Source organism: Melanotaenia boesemani, chromosome 12, assembly GCF_017639745.1.
Source record: "Melanotaenia boesemani isolate fMelBoe1 chromosome 12, fMelBoe1.pri, whole genome shotgun sequence".
NCBI classification, from domain to species: domain Eukaryota; kingdom Metazoa; phylum Chordata; class Actinopteri; order Atheriniformes; family Melanotaeniidae; genus Melanotaenia; species Melanotaenia boesemani.
This window is the reverse complement of record NC_055693.1, coordinates 10,263,676-10,287,550: the sequence shown is the minus strand read 5'-3', so window position 1 is coordinate 10,287,550 and position 23,875 is coordinate 10,263,676. Positions and strand designations below refer to the sequence as shown.

Sequence of the window (23,875 nt, the reverse complement as noted above, 5' to 3'; positions counted from 1 at the left end):
CAGTATTAAGACTTCATTTAGTCTTAACTCTACAACTTGGTCATTTTAACCACACAATGCAAAAACATGTCTTGGTGAGTTCTGCTTGCTTTGGGGAAATACAGATGATGGGTCATTCCAAGGTTTTCCTTTCAATTTAGAAAACTTTCCCACTTTTAGAGAAATGGCATAAATGTTTGTATAACTGACCACATGATGAAATGTGAACCTGAATTTAGGTTGAACACATAAACACATCACATTTCAGATGCTTTTTATTTACTAAATCACTTAATCTGCCCAGCTATGTTTCACAGGTCCATCTGAAAGCTGAAGATCTAGTCTTCATACAATGAATGTGAAACATAAAGCTCATAAATCTTAATCCAACACTGCTGCATGAATCAAATGGCCACAAAAACTTAAGCAATTTTACAAACTGTGCAAGTTGAAGAGCTGGTTTGTTTATGATAATTAAATATAATTTAAAACCTTGATGTGGTGAGTTTTTATATATGTAAGTTAATTTATGCCATCAGATCTTTCTATTCAAATGCATAAGATATTATATAGCATGAAAAACAACAACAATAAAGCAGGAATTCATTGTGCTGCTAAAAACAAATATTCTGTTTGAAAACAAGAAGGAATATTTCGTGCTCTGAAGCAACACTTACTAAATGTTTATAAATGTGTTTTAAAGTTGCATCTTTTTGGTAACAGTTTCCGTAGAAACAAAACAAACTATAGCTATAGCTGTAAAGATTTACAAATATTCCCTTTAAGCAGATTATGTTGGTCTTTTTTCACAGATCCACCAGATAGAAGCTGTACATTTAACATCATTCCAAGCGTTCCTGTTATAATCTATAAGTTGCACACAGTCCTCCTCACCCCACTCAGGGTTTCCACCACCATTATCAGGCTGATGTGTATTCCAGTTCCTGGAAAGTCAGAAAACAGCTAAATTATTACAAAAAATGATCAAGTTTACATGAGAATGGAAATAGAAACATTTTAGTTTATAAGCAAGAAAGAAAAGGCTGTTATGACAAGACGACTTCTGCGTGTGGCAGGTACCTGCATTTTTATTCTCTCTCCAGTCAGTGATTAAACCCCAATAAATACTTCAAAGTTTAATCTTCTAAAATATTTCCCTATGCCTTAAATGACGTAGTAAATCTAGTGAATATGTACATTAACCTCAGTTGCATCTCCACTACTGCCCTGGTTGCTGCTGCTCATCTTTGACTCGGCACTGTTTGGTTTGACTGCATCAGCAGCTAATAATGTGTTGCTGAATACTAACACAAACTCTGACGTTCCACCTTCCAAGCTGACACGTTCTAAGGAATGGACTAAAGACAATTAACACAAAAGATGAGAGCAACGACAACAACAACAAAAAATAAATACCCCTGAACAAAATGAACACATACGTTAGAGTCAGGTTAGTTCCATCCACCCATTTCCAGATCCCTTCTCTTTCTTTGTCACTTAAACCAATCCAGGATTTTCCTTTGGTGAATTCAGAGATAAATTTCTGTTTGGAAGAAGCAAAAAATTATTTTTGTAATGTAGTGTGAACAACAAGGAAAAACTAAATATAGTTAAGGGTTTTTAACCAGATAAAATTAGGATTGCAGCTTAAAACCATGTGTGGCCATGATGGGGCCATTACTGTCACTCAGGCACTGAAACTGATTTCTTATTGTTTTCCTGCATACCAAAACTGCATCATATACAAATATTTCTTTTTGGCCATTCTTATTTAGAAACACAACACAAGCTTCACCTTGTTTAAGTATACTATATTCATGCTTGTACAAGTGCACACAGTGGTACACTTCTATTGGCACTCCAGGGACTCCAATCGGCATTTTGCAGGCCTCAGTCCACCTCTGTAACCACTAGGCTACCACTCCCTCAATCATGGTTAAAGTTCATGAAGTAGTTACAAATATGCAATGCTTAGCTTCTTTTTAGTATTCATCTTGTTTATATATGAATGTTGGCCAGTTTTTTTATGCATAAAAATTGGTGAAATGAAAATCGGCATTTTAATATTATTATTTTATTTGATTAATTCACCATTTGTTTATTTGAGCTCTAAAATAAAGTATAATAAGTAGTGTAAATAAAACTGATTAATTTGATAATATTTTTGTTTATGGTTCAATTGCACAGGAGCTTAGAATTTGACCATTTTAAGAAGAAGAAATCTTTATTTAACAGCACATATTTAAAGGAAATAAGCCACAATTGGCCCTCTGCTTTCTCTAATGACACTAGGAGCAGTGGGCTGCCATGTTTCAGCACCCAGAGAATAGTTTGGGGTTAGGGGCCTTGCTCAGGGGCCGACCGTGGTTCACTTTTTTTTTTTTTTTTTTACCATTCCTTGAACATAGACTTGAATATAGGCCAAGTTCATTTATTAAGATTATTATTAAACATTAGATTTTAAAAAAAGTACATAGTGGTCAAGGCACTGAAGCAGAATACGGTTGTCCACAGTGTTAAAAACTGAGATCAAGAAGAAATAAGACTGAGCTGTTGTGGCTGTCAGGGTTGATTTTAATTTCATTACCAACTCGGACAGGGGCTGTTTCTGTGCTGTGGTTCACTCTAAAACCAGACTGATATACATCAAATAGATGGTTTTGTATCAGATGGCTACGTAAGTCCTCATATACAACTTTTTTATTTAAATTTTACCCATCAATGGAACATTTGAAATAGGCCTTTAATTACCAATAACAAGTGGATCTAGGTTGGGCTATTTTAACAATGTCTGAGTCTGAGTCGACTCAGGCCGCTGTTTGTGCTTTACAGGATTTCTGGTTCATGGTATTCTGCCTCATTCTATCGTGTCTGTAATGTTAGTGTCTGTGCTGAAGGACAAGGCTGGTAATAGTATAGACAATTATCAACCTATTGCACTAGCCAGTATCTTGTCTAACGTACTGGAGAAAATACTCTTAACAGTAGAAATGTATATTCTTAATACTGACAATCAGTTTGGCTTTCAAAGAAAACACGGTACTGATCTATGTTTATATGCACTTACTGAGATTTTACTTAAGTACACAAGCCATAATTCATCAGTATTTCTATGGTTTATTGATGCATCTAAGACATTTGATAGAATCAGTCAAGAAAAATTCTTTTTGGTGAGACTTTTAGCCTTTTGGTATGCCCATCAAATATTCCAGGTCAAACAGAATAATGTTTTTTTTTTTACCATCCTCGTCCTGCTCAGTACATATAGTGCTGGTTTAGAGCAAATATTGAAGGTGTGTTCTCAGTATGGCATAGATTATGATATAGAATATAAAGCTAATGAAAGCCAAATAATAATAGAAGCATTGGGGATAGGAATTAAACTTTTCCTATCTTTTATTTGTCTGACTGTCTGCATATGTGTGAGGAAATTAAGTACTTAAGTACATGCGTTTTGTATGTGTGTGAGCGCATGTGTGTGATTGTGTGTGTGAGTGTGAAAGACACAAATATGAGGTATGTTATAATTTCCTGCTATATGCTCTGGTGTGTGAAGGCTTTAAATTTTTTTTTTTTAATATGCATAATTTGTTTTTATTATGTAAAGCATTTTGTGTTGCTTTGTGTATGAAAAGCTCTCTATATATTTGATTTGATTTGATCTTGTTCACGAGTGAGGGAAGATAGGAGTAGAAGATCGACAGGTGTCCTAAATGAGTTTTCTTCTGCAGGGTGGCTGGGCTCTCTCTTAGAAAAAGGTGAGAAGCTTATTTATCCAGGAGGCGCTTGAAATAGAAGCACTGCTACTCTGCATGGAGCAGATGAGGTGGCTCGGGGATCTGGTTAGGACACATCCTGGGGAGGATTTCCAGGTATGTCCCACCAGGAGGAGACCCTGGGGAAGACAGAGGACATGCTGGAGGACTGCCAGGGAATGCCTAGGAATTCCCCCGGAAGAGCCTAAAGAAGTGGCAAGGGAGCGGGAAGTCTGGGTCTCTGCTTAGGTGACCTAAACCCAGATGGATGGATGGATGGATGGGAAAATATGAAAACACCTTCAAATATTTATTTGTAGAAGATTGTTTATAAACAGTTCAGTGATTATTCTCATACATTTGTTAACAAACTGGAGGTCAAAATTCGTTGATTTTATTTTTGCTTTTAAGATATTAAAGGAAATGGAGTCGAGGCAGCTTTAAGTTTAATGGAATTTTTAAATATTGACTCATTTGTAAATTATATTAACACAAACTAGGAGTTTTATTGAAACATGTAATTATAATTCATGAGATAAGAAGTTTACATTTTTTCCTTGTTTATTTGCAGCACATAAATAATTAAAGTGTAAAAGAATATTTCACCTGTTCTTCATCGCTGTCTATCACCACCAGATCTGCTCCTCTGCCTCTGCAGTCTTCTCTGCCTTGATCCCAGGAACCAGATGTTGTAGAAAGGAGGTAACAAGAACAGATGAACATCCTCCATCCTGCAGGACATGTTTTCTCTGAAACATATAGATATATACATTTTTTTTTTTTAACTTTTTATTTTACTTTTTACATTATAAGGTTTAACAGTGAACATTTAAACAGTCCCTGACATGTACACAGCTTTACAATACCATTACTAATGAAAATAAAATAATGCTTTTGTTTTCCCAAAAACAATTCGTCACATTCGTGAAACAAAATCTGCAGGACAAGGCATTTTAAAAATCATCCCCTTCACTTTACAGATACAACAAACCATTTTTAGCAAGTTACCAGATGCTTTTCAACACAACGCCACCTTTGATTAAAAAGACCAGTGTTCATTTGTAGAATAGAGGTCATATGTTCCATAATATATACCTGTTTGACTCTCTGTTTCCATTCAGTTATAGTTGGGGGTTTCAAAGCTTTCCAATTCACAGTTATTATTTTTTTTGCAACCAATAACAATATACGTAGAATATATATTTGATTTGTACTGAAAACATTGTTCGATATAGCGCCTAGTAAATAAAACAGAGGGCCTGATGGGACCTCCATCTCCAAAATTTTCTCAAGCTCCTCCTTGACGCTTTTCCAGTATGCCTGAATAACAGGGCAGTCCCAGAATATGTGTGTGTGGTCGCCCACTTTCCCACAATTTCTCCAACAAAGTGCCGCTGAAGGTTTTTTTTTACAAAATTAGAGATTACCAGAGGGGTATGAAAATATCTAACCTTTAATTTCCAGTCAAATTCTCTCCATGATTGACTATTAATACCTCTATGGCTGCCTTTACATAAGTTGTCCCATAATTAATCTTCTATTAAAATATTTAACTCCAATTCCCATTTCTCTTTTATATTCCACGTATTCTGGGTAACATCAAGCGAAAGCCTCTTATATAAATTGGAAACATGTCCTCTTGTTGGAAATTTCTTTTCTATAATAGTAATAAAGTAGTTTTCCACCACATTTGGATCTTTACAAATTCTCTCTTTCTCTTTATGGTTCATAATATAATGCCTAATTTGGAGATATCTATACATATCATTTACTGGAAGATCAAACTGTTCCTTAATCTGAGAGAAAGACTTAAAAGCTGTTTCTGTAAATAATTGGTTAAGAGTGGTGAGACCTTTAGTGGCCCATCCTCTGAATCCATGGTCCCACGTGGAGGGGGGAAACTCTATATTACCCACTATTGGCATAGCTCGAGATAGTGATCCTGTGTCATTTAACATTTTCTTAACTTCCATCCAGACCTTCAGAGTATGTTTTATCCTTTCATTCCCAATTTTTAGTTTAATAACAGATTTTGAATCAATAAAAGGCAAGGTTGACAATAATATACCCTGGTTTCATTTTGCTCGATTCGATTCCAAGTTGATTCCTCGTCTCCTCCAATCCAAGTGACTATAGCAGTTAATTGAGCTGCCCAAAAATAATGTTTTAAATTAGGTAAAGCTAATCCTCCTTTATCTTTTGGCAGATAAAGTGTCTTAAGTCTTATTCTAGGCCTCTTGTGCTGCCAAATAAATTGAGAGATTAATTTATTTAGCATGTTAAAAACAGAAATTGGAACTCTTATGGGTAAAGATTGGAACAAGAAGAGAAGACGAGGAAGCAAATTCATCTTTATAGTTTCAACTCTGCCTAATAGAGAGAGCGGGAGGACTTCCCAACGCATCAGATCGTTCTTTAATTGTTTTATTAACTTAGCATAATTAGCATCATACAATTTAGAGGGGTGAGGTATAATCCCCAAACATCATCTGCGAAGAGAGCAATTTTGTGAACTGTACCTTCTCCATCTGTTATTCCTTGAACCTGCATATTTTGGCATATGGCCTCAGCCAACGGTTCTATGCTTAGAGCAAAAAGGACAGGTGACAATAAGTCCCCCTGTCGCACTCCTCTCTCCACCTTAAAAAAATGAGAGCAGTGTCTGTTAACTCTTACTGTTGATACTGGATTTTTATATAGGAAATTAAACCATTTAACAAATTTCTCACCAAAGCCCATTTCAGTGAGAGCCCTAATTCTTTCATCATATTTGTTAAGCTTTTGGACAGTCTGGATTGTGGTTTAGTCATTATGGGTAATTTATCTAATTTATTATTAACTACACAATTAAAGTCACCCCCTATAAGCATCAATCCCTCACCCCACTCTGCTAACAAATGAGGAATCTTTTTAAAAAAATGTGGGCAGTCCTCATTCGGCGCGTAGACGATTAAAATAGTTATCTTAAGTCCTGCAACTGTACCAACTACCATAACATATCGACCCTCTCCATCCCGAAAGATCTTTTCATTATTATAGTACACACTTCTATTAAATAATATGGATACCCCTCTCTTTTTCCCCCCCTCCACATGAAGCACTGTAAACTTGGTCAACCCATTCTCTTTTCAATTTTAGGTGTTCTATTTCCAATAAGTGTGTCTCTTGAAGTAAAGTAAACATTGCATCTTTTTTAACTGTCCTAAAATCTTTTTCCTCTTTATAGGGTTGTTGATTCCTTTTATATTATAGGTAATGATGTTCATAGAAGACATTGTCATTATATTTTATCAAATTGTATTGCCTTGTCTCTTTACAAACTACACCTGATAAAAAATAAAGAAAAACGAAACCTGGCTGTGCAAACTCAAACAGAACACATTTGGTCTTACATGTCAGGGAGAACAAAATAAAAACATGATACATACATTTTTGGTAATATTATTTACTGTTGTTGCTGTTTAAGAAGAAACATGTTCAAAAGGCCAGTTGCATTAGTAAGGTAGATCCACTCCTCCACTCAGCCAGACGTTTTATGTTGAGAAAAGTTTTTTGTGTTGTTGGTTTCTGTGGTCTTTTATTCAGAAGAACAACAGAAAATGTAGGTAGAGAAAGGGGGGTGACATGCAGCAAGGGGCAGACTTTGAAACTACATCTGTCAATGAATTTCAGTTTCCATACACGGGGCTCGTTTCCATTTCTCAGCAACATGAAAGGACACACTTTGTGTGGACAAATGTTTGTTCAGTCCTTCAGTTAGTTCATTGAGGTTGGCTTTTAGCTGGTTTCTCTCTTCTGTCAGTGAGGACAGATTGTCCTTACTGGCCTGAAGACGCTCATTCAGTTGGTCTTGGATGGCGGAGAGATTTGCAGCCATCTCACCCGAGATATGATCTGAAATTAGTCAAAGCACATGCTTGTTGATGAAAATAGTAACGTAGTTCTAATCTACTTCACAGGGACAGAATTTAAAGCATACAACTCTGATTAGAGGCTTATATAATATTAATATTTAATTATTAATATTTCATGGCAGGATGGGTATCAGACATTCAGCTGTGGAAAATCCCCCAAACAAAATATTTCCTCTTCATGTCAAAGCTGAGTAAGAAAACAGCAAATGCAGATAACGTTAATACGATGTAAAAATTATGAATGTCCCAGTGATACATTTAATGTCACTAACAATTACTGTCAGAAAACATTGCTATTTCAACACTCTTTATTTTACTGAGACCACAAAAGAAAATACATGTCCATCTTTTTATTAAACCTAAAAACTGCTGTCGATGTGGTGATGTTGCGCCCTCCGCTCCGTCAGATAGGGAGAGGTACGTGGTTCTTGTGGGAGCTAAAATGAGAGACGGAGGCGCAGCCGACGTCTTCACTTCATTCCGCTTTATTCCACAGCAAAAAGAACAACGTCATCACCGTGCATGCGCACAACACAACTCTTTTCTAGTCAACAGCAATCGATCATGCAATCATTGAACTCTTATTAAATTGTTAATATTGTACATAGTCATTTTTCCCTTTGTAACAATAATGAAAAACCCATTATGAAATATTACTCTTTTAACTCTTGTAATTTCACTATTAAATACTTTCCAACTGTGTATGATACTCTTTTTACACATTTTTAGCATTTTTAACCTGTATTTTTAACCGGTCACACACTCCCCCTCAAACAAAATGTTGTCCCCAACATCAGAACCTAAATACAAGAACCACTAGGTCACGTTACCACTGTCATAATGCATATTTGAATGACAACCCATTAACTGAAAAAAAGGGTTTACAGGCTGGAACTCCTCATACATTCTGGTTGAGTAAAACTCATTCAGCCTCTAGTGTTCATACCACTTTTAAGTGTATACTGTGTATTCTGTAGTAATACCAACACAGTCCATTGTAATTAAATCACAGTGTTTCCCTAACTTTTTTTCTCTGTAAATACAGTCTCAATGAAATACCCCAAATTAAATTTCTGAGTTTAAGAACATTTACTCCAGTTCAGGTAGGTGAAATTCTAAGCAAACCATTAACATTTTCCTTAACACACTTGGAAACCGTGATGATATACACCATAAACCCATGGTATCATTTGTTCTGGAAGATAAGGTAGAGTTTGTATGCTGTAACAAGTCGGTGTACCCAGTCTATCATAAGTGAATACTTTCGGTTTCCTCAAGGCACGTCTGGGTCTCTGATCTACTGTAGCACCAAGATCACTGTAGGTAGGTGACAGATTCGGGTGTGATGAAGAAAAGCATTGCTCCACAGGCTGATCATCCACCTGATCAATGTCATCCTCTGACGGCTGATCAAATTCTGCAACTTCACAAAGTTTCTAAAGAATGTTATCAGTGGTGTGATGAGAGAGGAGAGCTCACTAAATATTATCTGGGTACAAGTCGTTCTCCCTTCTCAGTGAAACATAAGTCAAGGTTGTTAATAATACAAAGTGTAAATAATAGAGTTTAAGGGCTATGTGTATAAATTTTCCATTACAAGGTTCTGTTTCCTGCAGTACTTCTCCAGATTGAGTTACCTCCTGGTGAGCTGGTTCTGTCACACGGCAACAGGAGATTACGGTGTAAAGTCCTGGATCTGCCTTTTCCCCTCTCAGGTTTCAGTTCATAAACAGGAATGTCCTTGCTTATTTGACGAACCCCTGTGTGTACCACATCCTCCCAGTGGTTTCTCAGTTTACCAGTACCCCCAGGTGGAGTCACGTTCCTGACTAAAACATGGTCACCAGGCAACAGGGTAGAATACCTGCTCTTACTGTCATACAGCCTCTTACTCCGAGCAGAAGCTTTGCTTGCATTTTGTCGTGTGACTTCATAAGCATCTTTCATTCCACTTTTGCACGTAGCCCTGATAATTACTGTCACTGTGATCTACATTTGGTGATAAACCGAACAACATGTCCAATGGTAATAGTGGTGACTGTCCATAAAGTAAGTAAAAAGGAGAAAACTCTGTCACTTCACTTTTAGTAGCGTTATAAGCAAAGATCAGTTTGTTTAGTGAGTCCTTCCAGTTACTCTTCTGTTTCTCGGTGAGTGTCTTTAACATCTGGATCAAAGTCCGGTTAAACCGTTCGACCTGACCATTTCCTTGTGGATGGTATGGACTAGTTCTCGAACCTGCAATACCACAATACTTATTAAGTTGAGCAAAAAGTTGATTCTTGAACTCACCACCTTGATCATGGTGAAGTCTCAGAGGAAATCCAAACTTTAAGGCGTAGTCGTTGAAGATCTTCTCTGCCGCTGTTTTGCCAGATTTGTTTGTGGTGGCATAAGCTTGGGTGAACTGCGTAAAGTGGTCAGCAACAACAAGTACATACTCATAACCACCTGTACATTTGTCCAAGTGCATAAAGTCAATAGAAACAAGCTTGAAAGGCTGAGTAGTGAATATGTTTGTAATTGGAGCTCTAGTCTCATGGCTTGGTCTCTTTTTTTTTGAGGCACACACACTTCCTCATTACATAGTCCTCTTGTTCTCTCTGCCAGGACGATACTTCACGGTGAAATGGAAATCGGCAAGTTCTGCAACCCATCTACACCCTGTAGCATTCAACTTAGCTGTGGACAGAACATAAGTCAACGGATTATTGTCACTAAACACAGTGAAGAATGGTGCATAGTACAAGTAGTCCCGAAACTTTTCCGTAACTGCCCATTTGAGTGCCAGGAATTCTAACTTTCCCGCATGCAAGTTTTTCTCAGCTGCAGTTAGAGTTCTTGAGCCATTAGCAATTACAAGGAGTATGCCATTTTGTCTCTGATACAATACAGCTCCTAATCCCTGGTTGGAGGCATCTGTATGTAAAACAAAGGGTTGTGTAAAATCTGGAAAACCAAGAATAGGAGGCTGAACTAAACAGTTAGTAAACTAAACTGAACAACTGTTCTAAAACTGACTGGTGTACATCACTCCATTGAATAGGAGTACTTGAGGGTACATTGTTCTGTTTCAGATTTCCCTTCCTTGTGTAAGGCTGACTCTCCACTTTCAAAGGGGCTTTAAGCAAGTCATATAAAGGGCTAGCAATACGAGAGAAATCTCTGATATACTGTCTGTAGTAGGTCAGCAGTCCTAGAATTTCTCTAAGCTCACCAACAGTACCTGGTTGCTTCTTTTTCAGGGCTAGCACTGCAGCTGTATCTGTTGGGTCCATTTTACTTCCCTCAGTGGAGACAATCCTGCCATGGTATCTCACCTCTGGTTTGAAAAAGTCACATTTCCGTGGTTTGAGTTTTATTCCATTGTCTCTAAGACGTCGTAATACTTTCCTGACGTCCTCAACATGGTCCTTAAAAGTCCTGCTGAATACCAGAATGTCATCGAGATAAGGAACACATATCTCGTCCCGCAGTCCTTCCAGGCATTGTTCCATACACCGCTTGAATTACGCTGGTGCGTTCATGAGGCCGAAAGGGATCCTAATCCATTCGTAAAGATCCCAGGGAGTCACAAAGGCAGTTAGGTGTCTGCTCTCCTTGGACATGAACCCCTGGTGATATGCCTTTCCCTGGTCCAGCAGTGAAAAGATGGTGTTCCCCCCAGACTGTCCATCACGTCCTGTACCCTAGGTATAGGGTGCCGATCTGGATGTGTCTTGCGATTGAGCTCTCTGTAATCGACGCATAAACGCAGCGAACCATCCTTTTTTCTTACTCACACAACAGGAGATGAGTAGGAAGAGGCGGACCTCTCCACCCATCCCTGGGCTATCAAGTCCCGTAAGTAGTCCTTCATCTCTTTGTACAGTGGTTTTGGTACAGAGATATACGTTCTTGAAACTGGCTCTGTATCTTTTAACAAAATGTCCATTTGCAGATTCTTCACACAACCTATGTCATCATCAGTTTTTGAAAACGACCCTGATTCCTCTTTTAACATCTGCTGGACAAGCTTAGGTTCGTTTTCATCCAGATGAAACAGGTCGACGGGCGGGTCCCATTGCTCACTAGTGAGAGTACTTTCTGTGGTGTCCTGGGTGTGGATCTTATTGACAGCAGCGGCCGGAGGATCTCTCCTGAAGATGTCCAGGGGATAGACAGACCCCACTGACTGCACAGTTCTAACGGTGGTTCTCCCTGATAGTGTAATGTCATGGTAGGCTGGGTTTTGTACACAAACTGTAATCTTTGGAACAGACCTTGCTTTCACTGTAACTAATGTGTCACAGAACTCTAATCCATCTGGCCACTGTGGATTTTCACAAGGTTCAAAAACCAGTGTAATGTCCTCTTTAAATGCCTTAGCTTGTACCTTACATTCAGTAAACACAGAACTCTGACTAGGTACAGTCACTCTCTCATTTGTTGTTTTCACATTGTACTCGTGCATTTGTTCCACACTAACTGCTTTTATAAAAGTAGTGGCTTGGGTTTTCTTAAGATGTGGGAAAGCTAACTTCACTGCTTTCAGAAGTTTCTCCTTTTCCCTTGAATTAGCTCCATTTTTCATACTTTCTGAAACTAAGTGCTCGATAACATTAAATCCAATAATTGGACACTGTTGCTGGTTACCTTTAAGCACTAGAACAGGTATAAGTAACTCAGAGTCATTAGCTGTCAGTTTAAATGGTACTCAGTCCAACCCACATATGGCATGTTTGTACCATTAGCTGCTTCAAGATTAAGTGGTTCATGTGGGTTGATCAGCTCACTCACATTTCTTATTAGCACCCCCTTTAAGTTAGCTTCTTTCCATGACTCATCTACAGCACAAACTTGTGAACCAGAGTCCCAAAGTGCTTCAACCTTTTTGTTCCCTAAGAAACACCTAATGACACATTTCCTTCCCACCAACTGTCTAATAGAAGATATTTTATCCTTTTCACATGGTTTCTTTTTAAGCATTTTCTCAGAGGACTTCATATTCCCCTTATGAACACTGCCACAGGTGTAAGGTTTACATTTCGTTTAATGTATTGCCCAGTGCTCTCCTTGGCACTTCTTGGAGCAGTAGAAAGCATTTTTACACACCGAACAACATTTCAAACCCAACATTAGCAACACTGGGACCTTTTAATGCCACTGGTCACACCACGTCCCGTTGGAGTGACGCCTTCTAGTTTAAAGGGTTACCTCGGGCTGGTCTCACTGGCCTCTGTGCCCTGCATCCTGTTCGAAAATGTTCATTGCTACCACATCTAAAACAGTAGCAACATAACTCTTCACCTGCTTGAATACAAGAATAACACCTTGGTTGTGCGCGGGGCACATGGTACCGCTGAGGGGCGAAACGCTGCTGAAACTGGGCAGTACCTCTCATCGGGCCCAAGCCAGGTACTGGGTGATGTGGCTGAAGAGCTGCTGGAGGGTACTGTTGAGGGTAGTATTGCTGAGCAGATGGGTTCAGCTGGTACGATGGAAGTGACGTGGAGGTTGCCATTGAACAGTGGTTTTCAGGTCCTCCACTGTTTGGTTGTGGCGTGGCTGTAGACTTTTGGATGGTTTCTGATTTGCGGCACCTCCGCTTGTAAATCCTTTAAAAACGCGATCTCAGACCGTATCTCTTTGATGTCAGACGGCAGATCAGGTGACGAGGTATCTGGGTTTTGTTTTTGGGCAGTTCTTTTCTCAGTAGGCGCTGGGGTGCCACTAGGATCAACAGCATTCACAGTGGTCATGCGCTGAGGACCAGCATGTTTCTTCTTATCTTGTCGTTCCTTTTCATTTGCACATGCTATATTTATTTTCTCCAACAAAACTTAATCAGATGTGATGGGCTGAAGAAGGTATGGCTGCATGTCGCTTTTTACGTTATCACTCTGCAACCCCATTAAGATGGTGTGCAGGAACAAACTCTGGACCAAGACCGGATCATATTTTAGTCCGGATTCAGCTTCTTGGGATGCGAACAGAATCTTCTGGCAAAGGTCCATGGTTCTCAGAAGGAAATTCTGTGGGGTCTCCTTGCTGCTTTGCACCTCTGATGACAGCTGTTTATACAGTTCAGTGGCCCCTCTCTCCTGGTAATGAGCTCTTCAGATCCTCCGCAGGGCAGGAAGAGTAAGATCACTTTTTCCTTCCAAGTAGCTCCTCAGCTGTAATCTGGGTGTGATGGCACAAATCACTGCATCAATTATCTCATCTTCCGGGTAGCTTTTACTGAGCCCACTCTCAATCTGCTTGGCCAGACTCAAAAACGTGAGCTTGTCTTTTTGTCCTGGCTCCCCTATTTGGCCTGATATCTTAAAGTCTTTGCTCCACATAGAGCTATCTGAGGGTGCTAAATTGCGTTTCTGTATTGGTGTGTTCGGTAGACTCAGTTCCTTATTCATTAGCTGCTGTATAGCTTCCTCTTTGGCTTGAAGTGTGGTCCGCAGTTCATTTACATCTTTCTGCAGATCTTTTTCATCCTTTTCATCTGCTGATTCCTTTATGTGGAGCAGATGGGACATTCCTTCGTCTTCGAACTCAGCTAAATCAGCTTTTTCAACATAATCGGTGACAAGTGTGATTAGCTGACCTCAAGTTTTACCGGCAAGTTGCTCCTTCCCCAGTCCAGATAGTTGTAGTTCATTGCATATGTCTAGCAGTTGTTCAACATTTAATCCGTATAATGCACCCTTGATATCCAACTGTATTTTCTCCATGGTAACTCTTATTAAATTGTTAATATTGTACATAGTCATTTTTCCTTTTGTAACAATAATGAAAAACCCATTATGAAATATTACTCTTTTAACTCTTGTAATTTCACTATTAAATACTTTCCAACATTTTTGCCGGTTGTGAGCGCAATCTGTCAGTCAGCGATGCTGCTGCATCTTGGCCATGCCCACCACCAGATGTGCAGCGCACACACAGACAAGTTTTCATTCATTCATAGATGAATGATGGCAGCAGTGTCAACGAAGGGGTTCAGTGGTCGGAAGCAACAAAACAATATATGCAGATATTTTAACTAATCCATCATAATTTCACTGGCAGAACAGGTCAAGTTGAGCATTTGTTCCTCATCCATTGCTCATATTTTGGCATGTGTATGTTCAGAGTGTAGTATCGCACTTCAGAAAATTCTCAGAAATGAAGCAACAATTACCATTATCTCGGTTAAACCTATCAGTCTGGTAAAAGATCTGGTTATTATGCAAAAGCACTTCAGTTAACTTGTTTTATGAATTGCAATACTTGTTGTAACCTGTCAACCTTGATTCCAGGTTTTAATACATATTATTGACCTAAATTAATTTGTTTAAGACTAATACTTTTTTATTTGACTAAAATTAGACTAAAACCTTTTTGAGTTTTCGTCGACTAAAACTATCAAATTTAGAAATGGCTAAAATGTGACTAAAACTAATAAGCTTTTTGTCCTGAAGACTAAACCTAATACTAAAACTGAGGTTTCTGCCAAAAACAACACTGAAATCAACAAGCTGTGAGCTATCAAAGGTATTTTCCAATGTTTGATTGAGAAAAGGAGGTGCTATTCAACAGCAGAACCCTCGTTCTGTCCATATTCAGGCTGGGGAAACTTTGCAGTTAATTATTGAGAAAAATACTCACAATGGACACCAAGGACGATGAGTCCAGCCAGCAGGCAAACACTCAGGATCCCCAGACAGAGAATAACAGCCAAATAAGTCTTCTTCTTGGAGCTGCTGGAGCCTAAGCAGAGAAAATAAATGTGAATCTAATGAATTAATAAAACATTAATAATGACAGACAAGAAAATACATCTTTATCAGCTCATTCTTACCTCTGGGATCTGTTGCAGGAGCTGGGCAGGCATGTTTGTCAAAGGCAACATTTTCATATATTTCTTCCATTGCTTGAAAGAATGCTGGCTTTTGATCAGACTGTCAGGTCTGCAGTTACACATTAAGTAAAGTGCTGTGGGTTTTGGTTTATATTTATAGCCCTTTTAAAAAGGAAGTCATGTATTCAGAGGTGACAGTCACTGTCACAATCTAAAGAGCTATTTTCACAGTATAGATGCATTTGTACAGGAAGCTTTAATGTACTTTTTTTTCTATTAGAGCATATATACATGCTTGTGCAACCAAAATACCGAGTTTGTACATTTAAGTGAATCACATCGCATTTTTCAAAGAAAAACATTCAGTTTAGTTTTGACACAGACCAGCATATGTTAGCTTACTGCATGTCTTACATAAATAAGATAACACAGACTCTCTGCACCTGTTGCTCTGTATAATACTGCAGACAGAAAACTTGCATAAAGTGTGGAAAGAAAAGTTTGACACCTTAAATGACTTAATGATTTCCATGAATTACAGTCTTTAAGCTTTCACTGTTGCAAGAAATTGACCAAATATAAAAAGCCAAAATGTTTATTCACTTAAAAAAATAATTTAATAGAAATAAAGTTCTGAGTAAAGACCAGAAAAAACAAAATATACAACAGTATTGACTAAAACATTATTTTCATTCACTGCTGTTTGTCTGTGTTAAACTGAGCTGCATCAGGAGTTGTCACACATATACATTGTGAAAGTATTGCAGCTTTAATTTCAGCCATCCATTAGACATGGTGTTCACTGCACAGATCTTCCACTGAAACAGTTTTTTTTCTTGTGTAACAGCTGTGGTCATAGTGGGGAGAAAAAAAAAACCAGAAGTCTAAACAAAGCCCTTTTTACATGACAACTTGAACAAGAAATTAGCTGTTGAAAACTAAACATTTTATTCTTAATTCAGTAAAAATATCCTTTGAGTTTCTTATAAAATCAAGTATACCAGTGAAACCAAAACCTACAACAGTAATGATAGAAATATATTTCATCACCTCTTATTTACTGAGCTGCATCATTAATTGACATTTCACATTTAAATTGTGAAACTATTGCAGATTCAGTTTAAGACCATTTTTAAGTAGTGAGAAGGTCACATGTCAGATGTGATAGGAACAGCTTTCACAGCAAAGATCTACTGAAACTGGATATTTTGTTCTGTTTAACAGCGGTGTATCAGTGGTCAGAGTAGAGAGAAAAATACAGCGGTCTAAACTAAGTCCTTTTCACATCAGCTTTGTGAGAAATTTAGTAAGTCCATAAAAGTATTAACATATACAATAATATAAAAGAAGCAACATTTCTCTTTTTCCGTTAAAACCCATGCAAATGGACAGAAAATTGTGATTGTTGGACCCGAAACTGCTCCCAAAAGACAATGAGAAACTATTTTATTTATTTATTTTTTTTAAACTTGGTGGATTTAAGTTTTGAGTCAGGACAGCAAAGGTAAGACATTTTACGACTATTTTACAAAACTGAGACATATATTGGGCCTTCTTTTTCCTCTGGTTCAGTAAATGTGAATAATTTGTGTTACTTTTTTAGACTACGTGAAACTGGGAGATATTCCACCAACGTAGCTAAAGAAACGCTCTGAATTAAGGCTCAAGTCCTTCCACTAATACATTTCAGCTGCATCTAATTGAGGCCAATTCAAGCTAGGCTTACATAGCCTGGCTATGTGGGAGGTCTTGAAGAATGTAGGAAGCCCTGATGAGTGGATGGTGGAAAAGAGGAGCTGGCAGAAAAAGAGAGCAAGCCGAGAGCTGTAATTTTCGCAGCAGCTGAACAAAGAATGCTGATGGAGATCAGTGACATACGGTGAGGTTCATGGCTGCTGAGGCACTGACGCCTCTGGAGTCAGATTTACAATTTTAAGAACCGAAAAGAGCATTTTATTTAACTATTCCTCCAACAGAATGCAACTATGTCCCCTTGAGGTGAGAGACTACTGCCTGCCTCACCTGCTGACTTTTCTCTGCACTTATTGTACGGTCAGCACATAAAATTGTCTCACATATACATTAAACACACTACACAGACTGTGGAGAGTCATGTTGTATAAGAAATATTTCTGTAAAGTTCATATTGGCGATATTCTGAGGAACAGAAACAGGCATGCACAGGGCTCAAATTACACCGGAGCTTTTGAGGGAGCCTCTGTAGGGTGTGCACCGTGACTTTGCACTTCATGTGCACGCGCATATACAGTCATGTATGCATGTAGCGCAGTCAAAAATATGGTTAAAACCAATCCTGATACGCCAACCCAGTATTTCAACCTTTCCAGCATGATGTGATGATCCACAGTATCAAATGCTGAGTTCAAATTTAGCAACAGTAACAGAGAGCACTCTCTAGCATAGCTCTGCCTCAGGATGCCACTAGATACTCTAAGAAGGGCTGTTTCAGAATGAGTCCGGTGGAAACCTACGGAAGCGTGAAGCTGTCACCCAAATAAAAAAAGTGGGACCTTATCACGTTATAACTTGATACTTTATTGTAAAAACGTGAAAAGTATCACGTTACAGCATGATACGTTTTGTGGTTCAAACGTGGACTATAAATTTGTCGTTGTATGGGGAAACTGTGTGTGCTACGTCCAGAGAAATTACTAATTTACTAAATGGGATTAAGTTTTACTTCATTGGAGAGATTTGATGAAGCTTGGAGGACACTGTGATATTGTTGACGTTGCACCCTTAAAGTAGACAGGACCACGTCTTTGTGTCGACAACTTACTTCTCCCAATCCCAGCGGTGCATATAGCCTTTATAATTTTCATTTTTACTGTCAGGAGACAACATGCTATTAAGTAAAAGCAGCGCACACACTCTATTGCAACTCAGACACATGCACGCACCGTCTCCCTGCGTGCAGGCAGGTGACGCACCGTGTTGCTTATAACTGTCTTGTGTACAATAATAAACCAAGTGCACCAGCCTCTTAACGACCCATTATTTGAGTCAGGTGTGCTGCAGTATGGACATACTGAAAACCTGCAGGACACTGGCTCAAGAGGTCCCAAGTTGGGGATGCCTGCTTTGGCAATTCAAACACACACGCACGTACCGTCTCACTGTGCGCAGGCAGGTGACCTACCGTGATCCTCATAACTGTCCCACATTTCTGTATGTACAACAATAAACCAGAGTAGAACAATTAATCACTGCCAAAAAGAAGTAAAATGTTTCTGCTTGATAAACATATTTTGCATAAAATTTATTTTGCTCCAATATAGGTCGTAACAACATCTGCATAAAGTACAGGCACGTTTTTACAATAAACATATCACGTTATAACGTGATAAGGTCCCTTTTTTTTATTTTATTCGGGTGACAGCTCCACGCTTTGGTAGAAACCAGACTGGACAGCATTTTTTTTTTAAATAAACAGGGTCATGACCAGACAGCAGGGAGGAGTTATAGTGAGGAGACAGCGGCCAATAGACTGAAGGACAGCTTTAAACGGGGATTATTGGTAACATGTTAAGAGAGCAAGAAGATGATTTCACTGACCCAGCTAACTTGAAAAATTAGACATAAAACAGGTTAAAAAAAAAAAAAAAAAAAAAATTACCGGCCGAGCTGGACTGGGAATAGACATTTTACATGTAAAGAGAGAGATGCTGCTTCTGAAATTGCTGACTTAAAAAAAATAGAAGAAAGTTTTCACAATCTTTGAGAAAATTAGGGCAGCAGTTGAAGCAGGAGTAACAATGTCACCAATAGTGTTAAATAATAATTTAGGATTACCTCTGCTTTTTAAAAACTGGTTAGATAAATATCCAGGCCTCACATCCCTAACTACTGTTAAAAGAAACCAAAGGTCCTTTAAGTAGATGAACTTGTAGTCCAGTTTTCCTCCAAAGGCGTTGAGCCTTTCTACAGGAGCGTTTTAGACAAAGAATACTATCATTTATCCAGGGGGACGGTCTTAGAGTTAACAAGAGTTAGTCATGTTGTGACTGGACAGACCTTGTCTAAAATGAACAAACAGTATGTCATGATTCGGATGTTTGGACTCAAAAATACTCAGGTTCCCAGGGATAGGTATATGATCTTTATTGTACAGAGATGAATAATGAGATTGTGCAATCCGGCTTTTCTCCACTCTGAGGTCTGTGAACATACAAGGTGGAAGTTAGGAGGCAGGCAGCTGATGAGAACTCTGAGAGGAATTGAGAGTCCACGTACCAGCAGTGGGAATCCAACGGGGCGCAGGGTGTTGAATCCTGGGGTTGGAGAAGGGCCGCCAGGGGAAAGACTGCGGAAGGAAAGCTGCTGAACAGAGGAGAGGTTAATGGAGGGATACAGGTTGCTGGCAGGAGCACCTGAATGAGAGGACCGCAGAGGCAGGGTGTGAATGGTCCGGTTGGGGGCAGATATATCAGTCCGTGATCCGAAATCCAATCCTGTTTGACAAGCCAGGGGTCAGAAAGCCAAGTAATCCAAATTAACAACCAAAGCAGAGTATCAGACAGGGAGCAGGCAGAATCAGAATCCAGGTCCAAAGTCAGATCAGCGTCAGGCGGGCAGGCAGACAGGATAATTCAGGCGGGATACGTGCAGGGAAGAACCAAGACGATCTGGCACTGGAGGAATGTTGCAGGGCTGTATAAATAGTGCTTGGGACAGGTGAAGCGCATCAGCCCTAATCAAGAGCTGGTGGAGCTGAGGCGTTCAGGGCGGCTGGAAAAACTGAGCCTCACACCACAGATCATGACACAGTAACTATTACAAAGATCAATTGAATGATCAGCATCATCATCAGGAGATAAAACCAAATTAAAACATTTACAAACACGTTAGGAGTAGAGAAGTTAAGGATGCGAGAGCTTCATGACAAATGGTGGGAGAGACACAGGGAAATGCAGACTAAAGAGAATACAGTGATGATCAGAAAAAATGTCCTCAGAGCAAATAGTCAATATTAAAACCAAAAGTAAAAACAGGTCCAGGGTGTAACCCTTAGCATGTGTGGCTCCAAATACATGCTGAGTGAAATTAAGAGACCATAGCACTAATAAAACCATGAACAAAAACATCAGTCATTGTCAATATGAATATTTTAATCAACTACAAGCAAACTAGACAGTTTCATGGTGGAAGACAAAAAATAAATAAAAATAAATAAATAAATAAATAAATAATAATAAAAAAACCAACAACTCCTCCTCCTCCTCCACGAGGCTGACTAATGAAAGAGTATTCAACAGGAAAGTTTTATTTGCTAAAGATCGAGCATCATCATCGAGAAGAGACATCTTAAGAATCCCTATGATTGTGAATGACTGGTCAGTTCATGATAGGTGGGCTTGTAAGGCACTTTTCTATTGCTTATTTTATCTTTATTTCAAAATCTACAAGATAATTTTCAGCAACAAAAAATTTTATTCACTGTGCTGCTCCAAGGGAAGGGCATTATGCTGTTACTCAATCAACATGCAAACACTGATGTGCTAAAAAGAAGTTTTCAGATTATCAACAAATTTATTTAGATTTATTTTCCTTGAATTTTGTGGGGTGGAAACATATTTCTTTCTGTTTTGTATGCAGCAATAATTTCAGTTTCAATAAATGGGGATGATATTATTGCCCCAGCAAAGTCAATTTTTAAAACACATGACAGGACTCACTCTGTTTCGCCACACCTTCTCTCTCTTCAGTCCCCTGTGCTTAGCTCCATCCCTTGGTGTAGGTGGAGTACTGTGACCTTGTCGTTTTGGGGGTTGGTATGTGCCGGGGGTCTGGGCCTGCCTGAATGTGCTGCCATGGTGTGGGTTGGTGCATGCCCTGGTGTCTGGTTGCTGCCCTGGGACCCAGGGTATGGCCCGGGGGCTGGAGGGGTGTAGGGGTTTGAAGGGGGTCTGAGTGGGATTCGGGGGATTATAGGAGGAGGTTTTGGGGTGTGAGACAGGGATGTTTGTATGTTGTGTGTGTGTCTATGCTGTGGATGATTTGCGTGTAGGTGTAGGTTTGTGTATGTGTGTGTGTATGCATATACTAGGATGAGTGGGAGTGTATAATATCATAGGTGAGTATGTGGGGTGGGGAGGGATGACATGACCCTGTGGGAGGGGCCTGGGTGGGTCTGGGGGTGGTGCGCCGTGGATCTCCTACCAACATGGGTATCTGGTGGGTGAGTGTCTTCTGGGGTCGGTGGCGGCTCGTTGGCTGCAGTCATGGGTCATGGGGGGCGGCTGCCTCTGGCCTGTCTTGCCCTGGGGAGCCTCCTGGGGAACGGGGGTGCCTAGTGCTGCTAGCAGCTCACCATCCTGAAGGAGGTTCTCTTCCCTTCGGATTTACATCCCAGGACCCCTCTTCTTGCCCGCTCTCTCCATTTCTCCTACATACACACACACACACACACACACAGGGATTTGGGAGGCATGCACGTCATGCTGGGTGTAGCCTAGGGGGCCACTGTCCTCTGGTCTGCCTGGTGTGTCCCCCATGGGGCATGGTGGGTGGGTTATGTGTGACGTGACTGTGTGATAGTGAGTGCTTGTGGGTACGGCACAGGAGAGAGTGTGAGTGTGGGTTTATATGGGGTGGAGATTGGAGTAGGTGGAGGGTGGGGTAGGGGGGGTTCGATGACACCCTGGTTCCCAGGGTGTGCGGCTGGAATATCGGGATGAGTGCTGGCCTACGGATTGAAGAGTCGTTGCCTTCACTCTGATGTTTTTGTCTCCTTTCTTCTTTCCCTCTTGCTTCTTTTTGCTATTTTCCATCTTTTTCTGTCCCCTCCAGTCAGGTCCAGCAAGATTACGTAGATTCCGTGATTCAAAGTAAATAAATAAATGAATCAGATTATCAAGAGCAGCCTTAACCATAGGCTTCCCCTTGGCAGAGCAAATTTGTTCAGTACGATACAGCAACCAGATTATCATTTTGCTTGCTATGATGCTGAACAGGACAGGTTTAAAAAAAAAAAACAAACAAACAAAAAAAAAAAAAACATGCTTTTCAATGCAAACAGTTATGCATTCATACTGATAATGTTTCCTATTTTGGTCGGTCTATCTGAACTCTTTACCCTTTTTTTATGGCAGTTTTACTAAGTAACCAAAATATATAAAATAAAAATAAGATATTTGCTAACACCAAACATAATTCAATGCAACTTAAAAAAAGACGATAAACAGTAAATGGTGCAAGTGTAATAGCAGATTCAGTGATGAATAATGACAGTACTACACAGCGAGTGTTAAACAATACTGCTGTGCATATATGAGCCAGTTGTGCAAGTCGTATCTACAACGATCAGATGCCTGATGCATGGTTTGGTTTGTGGTGAACTTGAAAAGCTAAAATCACACGGTGTACCTCTGCCTTTAGTAGATAATTATACTCCTGATAATCAAAATAAAGATTAAAAGTATAAAAATCTTTGTGCTCACAGCACAATCATAGCATTCATGTAAAGAAACATTAATGCTATCGTCTTAAAATCAACAAGTTATGTGTTTTTCAGAGAAATCTCAAGACTATTTAGTTATTTTGTCATGTGTAATTTAGAAAGGTAGGATGTTATTCAAAGTCTGCTTGCAGAATGTTAGTTTTGTCTATATTAAGTCTGGTCAAACTTGGTGGTTAACTAATGACACAAAGACTCACAGTGGACACCAAGGACGATGAGTCCAGCCAGCAGGCAAACACTCAGGAGCCCCAGGCAGAAGATAACAGCTAGATAAAACCTCTTCTTCTTAGCATTGCTTGAGTCTGAGCAGAGACAAATTAAACATGAATTCAGTAAATTCTCCAGCATGAGCAATGACAGACAGAAAACTATATTGCTTACATTTGGGATGGGTTGTGGGAATTGAGCAGACAGGTTGGCCATAGTCAATATTGGCATACGTTTCCTCCATTGCTCATGAGGCTGCTGACTTTTTACCAGACTTTCTGCAGTACCAGCTGAGGTATGGGCTTATTGTGAAACCAGTGTGAGTTTCCGTTTATGTTTTCCCCTAATACAGGAAGTTCTATATTCAGAAGTGACCCTTGTGGTATCATAGTTTGCACGATAAGTTTTGTTTAGTGGGGGTTTTCAGTAGAAGCTTAGCTGATCTCTAAGGATGGATTCTTTAAAGTTTAAAGTTTTTAATTATAGAGACATTAGACTGATGACTTATAACAACCGCTGTAAAACTGTGCTCATATTACATGCTTGTGTGGCCCAAATCACCGTTTTGAAAATTTCATTTTATTTTGTCACTTTTTGTTTTTAGGAGAAAATAATACATGCCAATAATCAAGAAGCAAACTTCACACTGCAGTGCCAATGCAAGAAATGCAACTATACAAGTACTGAACATGAAATTAAATGAAAAAGAACATGGTATTCA

At 39.3% G+C, this 23,875-nt stretch overlaps 1 protein-coding gene across 1 annotated transcript; it reads right to left on the bottom strand.

Moving 5' to 3' along the window:
* Positions 1 to 424: 424 nt before the first annotated feature.
* LOC121650609 (CD209 antigen-like protein 2) lies at positions 425 to 23,443 on the bottom strand. Its single transcript, XM_042002176.1, has 6 exons — positions 23,329 to 23,443; positions 23,145 to 23,249; positions 7,407 to 7,628; positions 4,341 to 4,483; positions 1,419 to 1,522; positions 425 to 923 (listed from the first exon to the last, which is right to left on the bottom strand). The coding sequence occupies exons 1-6, from the start codon at positions 23,396 to 23,398 to the stop codon at positions 770 to 772; spliced, it is 798 nt and encodes a 265-aa protein (XP_041858110.1). The 5' UTR covers positions 23,399 to 23,443; the 3' UTR covers positions 425 to 769.
* Between the last annotated feature and the right edge of the window lie 432 nt (positions 23,444 to 23,875).

Excerpts from the sequence above, each read along its gene's own strand:
- LOC121650609 (XM_042002176.1), bottom strand. The coding sequence starts at position 23,398 with ATGGAGGAAACGTATGCCAATATTGACTATGGCCAACCTGTCTGCTCA. Across the intron at positions 23,250-23,328 it reads TCCCACAACCCATCCCAAAT|ACTCAAGCAATGCTAAGAAG; the intron begins GTAAGCAATATA and ends GTCTCTGCTCAG. Across the intron at positions 7,629-23,144 it reads CATCGTCCTTGGTGTCCACT|ATCATATCTCGGGTGAGATG; the intron begins GTGAGTCTTTGT and ends GACTAATTTCAG.